This window comes from Alexandromys fortis, unplaced genomic scaffold (assembly GCF_014885135.2).
Source record: "Alexandromys fortis isolate MF-2015 unplaced genomic scaffold, M_Fortis_MF-2015_v1.1 scaffold_300, whole genome shotgun sequence".
Classification (NCBI taxonomy): domain Eukaryota; kingdom Metazoa; phylum Chordata; class Mammalia; order Rodentia; family Cricetidae; genus Alexandromys; species Alexandromys fortis.
In genome coordinates, this window is record NW_026068183.1 from 407,149 (window position 1) to 415,791 (window position 8,643).

Sequence of the window (8,643 nt, forward strand, 5' to 3'; positions counted from 1 at the left end):
TGGCACAGGAGACTTTCTGAACAAAACACCATTAGCACAGACACTAAGATCAACAACTAATAAATGGAACCTGGTGAAACTCAGAAGCTTCTGCACAGCAAATAATACCATCAATAGAACAAAGCAGCAGACTATATACAGAATAGGAAAAGATTTTTACCAACTACATATCCAATAGAAGGCTAATATTCAAAATATATAAAGAACTCAAAAAACTAGATATCAAGAAAACAACCCAATTTGAAAATGGGTACAGATCTACAGTGCCTAGCTCAGTCATAATCAGAGAATAAATATAGAAACCCACAGTCAGACAGAGAGGGACCTCAGAATTCTTAGCCCTAAATGGAATGTCTCCATCAAATCCCTCCCTTCACAGTTCAGGGAGCCCTGTGGAAAAGGAAGCAGAAAAAGTGTAAGAGCCAGAGAGGACTGAGGCCACCAAGAAAACAAGCCTTAGAAATCAACATGATTAAGGATCACATAAACTCAGAGACTAAGGCAGCAAACAAGCACCTTCCCAGGTCAGTACCAGGTTCTCTGCATATTATTTTATGGCCTTCAATTTAGTGTTCTTATGGGATTCTTGAGTTTGCAAATGAGTAGGCCTCTGATTCCTGAGCCTTCTCTTGAACTTTTTTCCTTCTGTTCTTTTGTCCTGTCCAACTTTGAAGTAAAAGTTTTGCTTTATTTTATTTATTATCCCTTAGAAGCCTGTTTCTTTTCTAGTGAGAGACAGAAAGGGAGTTGATCCAGATGGGAGAGGAGGTAGGGAGGAACTGGGAGGAGCAGAGGGAGGGGAAACCATAATCAGGATATATTATGTGAGAAAAAGAAATCAAAGAAAATGGGGTACAGATCTTAACAGAATTCTCAAAAGAGGAAATCTAAATGGCTGAGAAGCACTTAAAGAAATGCTCAACATCCTTAGTCATCAGGGAAATGTAAATCAAAACTACTTACAGATTTCATCTTACACCTATCAGAATGGCTAAGATCAATAAAACAAATGACAACTCATGCTGACAAGGATGTGGAGTAAGGTAAGCATTCATTCATTGTACAATCGCTATGGTAATCATGTGGCAACTCCTCAGGAAGATGTGAGCTGCTTTACTCATGATCCAGCTACACCACTCTTGAGCATATAGCCAAAGGATGCTCCATCCTACCACAGAGACACTTGCTCAACCATGGCCACTGCTACCTTATTCATAATAGTCAGGAACTGAAAACAACCTAGATGTCCCTCAAAAGATGAATGTATAAATAAAATGTACATTTATTTACACAATAGTATATCACTTAGCCGTTTTTAAAAAAAAGACATCATGTAAACAAATGGAACTGGAAAAATATTATCCTGAGTGAGGTAACCCTGACCCAGAAAGACAAATATGGTATGTATTCAATTTTATGTGGGAATTAGCTGTTAAGTCAATGATAAGCAAGCTACAATCCATAGAACCACAGAGGTTAGGTGAGTAAGGGACTGGGGGAGGGGGAATAAGAAATAAAATAAATAGTTATAGATGGATGGAGCAGGAGACTGGAATGGGAAAATCAAGTGGGGAGGTGGAGGGAGAGGGGTACAATGAAGGAAACATGAGGAGAGACCACTAAAATTTGAGGGATAGTGGTGTAGGACATCCTTCTGTTTATGTGTTGCTTTCATAAAGAAACCGCCTTGATAGGGCAGAACTTAGGTGGGGGGGGGTACGGGGGGACAGAACTGAATGCTGGGAGGAAGAAGGGCAAAGTCAGAGAAGCTATGGATCCTCTGCCTCAGACAGACGTCAGTTAGAATCTTACCGGTAAGCCTCAGCCACGTGGTGATACACAGATTAATAAAAAAGAGTTAAATTAAGATGTAAGAATTAGCCAATAACAAACTAGAGCTAATGGGCCAAGCAATGTTTTAATTAATACAATTTCCATGTGGTTAAGCCGGGCGGTGGTGGAGCGCGCCTTTAATCCCAGCACTCGGGAGGCAGAGGCAGGTGGATCTCTGTAAGTTCGAGGCCAGACTGGACTACAAGAGCTAGTTCCAGGACAGGAACCAAAAAGCTACGAAGAAACCCTGTCTCGAAAAATAAAAAATAAACAAAAAAAAATTCCATGTGGTTATTTCGGGTGTAAGCTAGCCAGGCGGCCAGGACAGACAAGTGGCCCTCCTCCTTCTACAGGATAGTATGACTTAATACAGTAGAAGCCTCTTAAAATATAGACATACTTGAAGGTGATCTAAAAGAAATCACCAAATAACAAGTAGACAGAGCCCTAACTTGTCACCAAATGAAGCTTCCAGTGCTTCCAGTACTGGGGTTAGGTTTCATCTACTTGAGTTGTTGGGCAAAGTTGTCCCATGGGAATTCCAAACAACCAGGCTGCTGCCAAGAATATAGGCTGCTCTCTACAAACAGCCAGGCTCCAGTGCTGAACACAATACCTACACAACTCACTGAACATGAAGAAGTTGAACTCATAGAGCTCATTCAGCCCTATGGTCTAGCATTTTTGATACAGGAGAGTGGGTACTCTGCATGATATCAAAGGAGAAACATAAATACCAACCTAGCCACAAACCCTTTGATCTACAATGATATTCTGCCTGCAATATATGCAAGTGCAATAGTGCCATAAATCTTATGGGAGTAACCACTATCTGATTTGACTTAAGGCCCACTCCATGAGATGAACTATACCCAACTGCTTGGGTTACCAAGAACCAGAGACTAGAAAGCCCAGAAAGCTATGGCAAAACCAAAAACTACTGTCCTACTTAAAATAATAATAGCAATAAATAAAAATGACTCCTGATGACATTCTGCAACACTCATAGATCAAGTGCCTTGCTCAGCCACCAATGGAGAAGTTTTCTCCTGCAGCAGATAGGAACAAACACAGGGACCTGCAGTCAGACAATTCGCTGCGAATGAGAGTCCTTGTAACATTCAAACACTAAACAAGGCATCTCCATCAAATCCTCCTCAGGGCTCAGGAAAACCACAGAAGAGGAGACAGAAAGAGTATAAGTTAGAGGGGATGGAGGACAGGACAACAAGAAAGCAAGATCCTCCAAATCAACAGGATCAGTGCCTGTAAAGACTCAGACTGGAGCAGCATGCATGGGGCCTACATGGGTCTGTTCCAAATGGAGTCCTAGAGGTAAGAGGAGAAGTGAACACATGCACTCATCCCTAACTAATAACCACTTGCAAATAAAAGTTTAGTTCTCTCCAAGGGAGTCTCCCTGCAGAAACAAACCACTCGAGAACAGTCTGCATGTAGGCTGCAGGTCAACAGAAAACACGTCTAATAGCATTACTGGAGGTTCCTTGTCTAGGAGTATCATATCAGGGCTTACTTTTTTAATTATCTTATTTTTTATTTTTATTTTATTTATGGATATTTTTTCTGTCTCTTTTTACCCTACAAATCTTTTGCATATATATAAATGGCTCCCAGTTTAGTGTTTTAATGGGATTCTTGAGTGTCCAAACAAGTGGGTCTCTGTGTCAAATGTTTCATGTGTCTTTTCTTGGTCTCTTTTTCTTCTGTTTCTTTTTCTTTTTCCTCTTCTGATGTATCAGTTTTTGTCTTATCTGATCATATTTTATTATTATCCTTTAGAAGCTGTTTTCTAATGAGAAACAGAAAGGGGGTAGATCTATATGGGATGGGAATTCGAAGGGACAGAGAAATAGAGGGAGGGAAAACATAATTAAGATATATTATGTAAAAATAAAAACTACTTGTTTTATTTTGTTTTTTGAGACAGGGTTTCTCTGAGTAGCCCTGGCTGTCCTGAAAGTCACTCTGTAGACCAGTCTGGCCTCAAACTGAGATCTGCCTGCCTCTGCCACCCAAGTGTTGGATTAAAGGCATTCATAACCACCACCTGGCAAAAGCTACTTTCAATAAAAGGGGAAAAAATCTGATTAAGCATGTTTTCAAGTTCTTCCTTCATAATAATAATAATAATAATAATAATAATAATAAATGCAACACACACAAAGATGAACATTTTAAATGCTAGAGATGAAAGTCATAGCCACACACATGCTAAGCAAGACTGTACCAAAGATTTATACCCTAAATTCATACTTTATATATTTTATAGATAAGGATACTAATGTTCAGAGAGTTTAAATTACTTCTTTTTAATTTATTTCTGGTTTTTTGAGACAGGGTTTCTCTGAGTAACAGTCCTAGCTATCCTGGAACTCAGACTGTAGACCAAGCTGACACCAAACTCACAGAGATCTGCCTGCCTCTGCCTCCTGAGTGCTGGGATTAAGCGTAAACCACCACCGCCTGGCTAGATTACTTCTTTACAAATCACTTAAGTCTTGAGCAAGCTAATCACTGTAATTACAGGACAAACAAGCTCCTCAAACACTGAGATACTAACATCAACAACAAATAGTCATTGTGTTCAGCATCGTGAATCCTTATTTTAGAAATATTTTCAGGAAAATTTTAAACCAAGAAAATGTACTGATTCTTTTTAGGCAAACCCTCAGCTAATCTGGAAAGAAGGCTGGTTGTAGAACAGGAGGGAACCATAGCCTACTGGAAATTTCTGTAGGGGCTGGAGAGATGTTCAGCAGTTAAGTACCCTAGTTGCTTTTTCCAAAGGAGCCTGGTTTGATTCCCAGCACCCATATGATGGCTCACAGCCACATGTAATTCCAGTTTCAAGGGTCTTAAACCCTCTTCTGCTTTCTGAGGGCCATAAGCACATACATGGTGCACAGCCACATGCAGACAAAACACCATACCCATAAAATAACTTTTCTAAAAAAAACTATTAAAGTAGAATCAAAATTTTGTAATTTAAACATCTGTACTTATACCAGGCGGTGGTGGCGCACACCTTTAATCCCAGCACTTGGGAAGCAGAGGCAGGCGGATCTCTGTGAGTTTGAGACCAGTCTGGTCTAAAAAAAAAACCATCTGTACTTATTTCAGTAACTTAATATGCCTCAAGCAAAATTTATAGAAGTAATTCTACTAAGCAATGCTTGTAGCAGATGAGGAAACAAACTTTCCATAAAATAATGTTTCAAAATACTACTACTTTTAGGAATTTACGCTACAAAAACTATTTAAAATGTGGATAACTTACATAAAAACGTATAATATCTTTCTCCCCACCCCACGTGAGTGGAGAGTACTGAAAATCTCAACAAGCACCTCAAACATGCTAAAAATGCATCCTATCACTAAGTTGTATCTTAGACTATTTAAACAGTGATAAGATGAAAACAGTGTTTGAGAGGATTTATATGTTATGGTTGTACATAAGGTAGATTATGTAACATTTCAAAATGTGCAAAAATGTTACTATTGATAAATAAAAGCTCATATATGAAGTAAAAAAGGAACTGTATGCATAATAATAATCTTGATTACGTGAATATACATGCACAGTGATATTATTATTTGTTCTAGATAGTTCAAGTTTTAAAGCATGAATTACTTTTATAACATGAAAAAGTTAAGTTGTAATTATCACTACAATGACAATAATAAGTTATAGCTATGGTTAGTAAATGCCAGGTACAGCAAAGAATAATGCTAGCATATTTAATTCTCACACCCAAAGAGCATCTCCATCAGGCAGATAAGCAAAATTAAGATCAGAAATGGTTAATACAAAATGTCTCAGAACCTATATAGGAAAATACATAAAATATTAGAGAGTAAAATTCTTTAAAATACTCAAAAAATCAACCTTTAAAATAAGATTATAAGTATTTTCTTAGAGAACAGCAGCAGACAATTTTTTTTAAGTTGGTGTTATATGGTTAAAAATAACTTCTAAATTCCCTGCCCTGCGGGAAGTCCAAGGTCCTCCCCACTTCTATCCAGGTCTAGGAGGGTGAGCATCCAAACAGGCTAGGCTCCCACAAAGCCTGTTCATGTATTAGGATCGAAACTAGTGCCATTGTCCTTGGCTTCTCATCAGCCTTCATTGTTCACCACAAAAAAATAAATAAATAAACAAAAAATAAAGAAAGAAAAAAAAATAAAAATAAAAAAATAATAATAACTTCTAAAACACAAAAAGCTTTCTACTTACAGGAAATGGCTCCAATCCCTCCTGAATCACAAAACCTTCAATAACATGAGTCAGGATCTGTGGTTTGACAATAGCCTGTGGAGGTTTGTTTTCTACGCTGGGAGCGCTGCTGGCCATAGATGTGCTATTGCCCCTCGTAGCAGCAGCTGGAATTAGGAGTGGTGGTGGAGGAACAGAGCCATGGGCAGGATCTGATGGAGACTTAATCACTGAAGCACTGACTGAGGCCACAGCAGGCAACTCCACTTGCTCTGAAAGAAAAGGGATGGACCTTTAGCCACCTGCCCTGCATAGATGGACGCTCACTCAGACCTGCTGTCTTCCAGGAGCATTATGCTTACTGTATAATCTCATTGCACAATATCCACAGAAGGAAGAAGCTAATATCCCCTTTCTATAGACGTACACTAACATGCTCAAAATTATCATCTAAACCATTTTTATTATCCCCATAAAACATGAAAATGCCCTAAATATCATTTTCAAAGTAATTTCAAAAATGATCAGTTGAATTTGTCTGCTTTTAAGCTATACAGATAATAAATACCTTACATTCCTCTTTATTCCACATGATACCTAGATAATCATTTGAAAATTTAAAAAGGATGGAGAACCCCCCAAGTAAGTAGGAATTCCAGTGATTAGACAGGTTGTAGACTGTAACTGCAAAGCTGGGAGGTCCACCAAATCTTCTCAAATGTGTTTTGCTTTCTAGTGTTGCTGTATGTGCTGATGGGGAAATGTTGGCAGCCCACAGGAAGGGTTAGCTGACAATCTGATGGGTGAAGAGTCATTGCCACCAGTAGCACCAGCCCTTGACTGTCAGTACTACAGTAGAGAGAAGTTTCTATCTAGACATACTAGTGAGAACAAACTTCTGAAGAAAACAGAAAGAAAGCATGTGTGCAAAGACCCTCACTGAGCACTTAGGTGGCTGGTGCCATGTTCAATGCTTTCATGCTGTACCTCAATTCATCTACAAGTAGCCTATGGGTGATCAATGTAATCAGCTCCATCTTACAAATAAGGAAACCAAGACACAGACAGATTAACTTACTTGCCTCAATGGCACACAACAAACAGGCAATGAAACTGGGGCACTGTCCCAACCAAGTGGTGATGGCACACACCTTTGATCCCAGCACTCAGGAGGCAGAGGCAGGCGGATCTCTGTTAGATGGAGGCCAGCCTGGTCTATAGAGTGAGTTCCAGGACAGCCATGGCTACACAGTGAAACCCTGTCTCAAAAAACAAGGACTGATACCACTACCAGTTAATGATGCTAAAAATATAGTTGACTTAGGTAGAAGAGAAAAAAGAATAGGCTCTTTAAAAAACAGAAAACTCAACTGATAAAGCAGGGACTGAGGTTATAGATCAGTGGAAAATGCATAAGTAGGAAGCAAAAGAATAAACTCCCTGTGCCACAAAATACATATTAAAATTCAAAAGAAAGAATGGAAACACAAAGAGCTCACCCTTAATAAGACCAATCTAATTAATATGCTGTAGGTTTAACCAACACTATTACAGCAAGAATAAAGTAATCTATTTTCACAAAGATAAAATATTGAAACTGTTGTTTAATGCCATATAAATGACCAGGCATGGTAGTGCATGCCTTTAATCCCAGCACTTACAAAGCAGACACAGGCAAGATCTCTCTGAGAATTCCAGGCCAGTGAGGGCTACTGAGTGAGACAGTGTATCAAAAACAACCAACCCCCCCTGCACAAAATAAGGAAAAGAGGGAGAGAAAGACAAAGAGGGGGAGGGAGGAGGGATGGAGAGACAAAAGGAAGAAGGAAGGAGCAAGAAAAGCAAAGCACCCATAGATTGGTAACTTGCTAATGTCTGTGAATATATGCACAACTATCCACATGTATTATCAAGCAGAAACACTACAATATCCCTACCCATGTGTTCAATCATCACAAATACTTCTATGGGACAAAAGACCAAAAAAACACTATTAGGTATGGCTGAAAGTTATTTTTCTACAGAAAAAAAAAATCTATGGGGAACTAAAATAAAATTCAAAATAACTAACCGATTTAAAGATACTTTCTTGCTCAATAAATATAAAACTACATGTTATGGTTTTAATGGACATTCCAAAATTCCTGTGTTAGGAACTTAATCCTCGACAGCAGTGTGAAGAAGCAGAACTTTATGGAGTGTGAGCAGGAGCTCATTTCCATCATGAAGGAACTGTCTGGGATGCCCACATTCCCAGTGATGCTGCCACCATGTAAGAGCGCCGCAGGAAGGTCCTTGCCAGGTGCAGCACCTGCATCTTACAGTCCCCACACTTCAGAAACACAAGCCAAGGGTTCCTGTCAGGTAGCCTAGGCTGGTTTCAAACTCCACATCTTCCCTCCTCAGTATCCTAAGTGCTGATGCTATAGGCATTTTCACCATACCCAGATCAAATGCACAAAATGGACGAAGACATTGCATTAAGTAGAGTTTTTTCAGAAAATACTGCTCAATGATAATCTGAATTAATCTTTTTTTGTTGTTGTTTTTTGAGACAGGGTTTCTCTGTGGCTTTG

At 39.0% G+C, this 8,643-nt stretch overlaps 1 protein-coding gene across 5 annotated transcripts in view; it reads right to left on the bottom strand.

Moving 5' to 3' along the window:
* Phc3 (polyhomeotic homolog 3) overlaps positions 1-8,643 on the bottom strand; it is a 70,144-nt gene that overhangs the window by 22,211 nt on the left and 39,290 nt on the right. For all 5 annotated transcript variants that reach the window (XM_050129253.1, XM_050129252.1, XM_050129251.1 and 2 more), the window contains one exon: positions 6,089-6,339. In XM_050129253.1, coding sequence (XP_049985210.1) covers positions 6,089-6,339 — 251 coding nt within the window. The remainder of the gene's footprint in view (positions 1-6,088; positions 6,340-8,643) is intronic.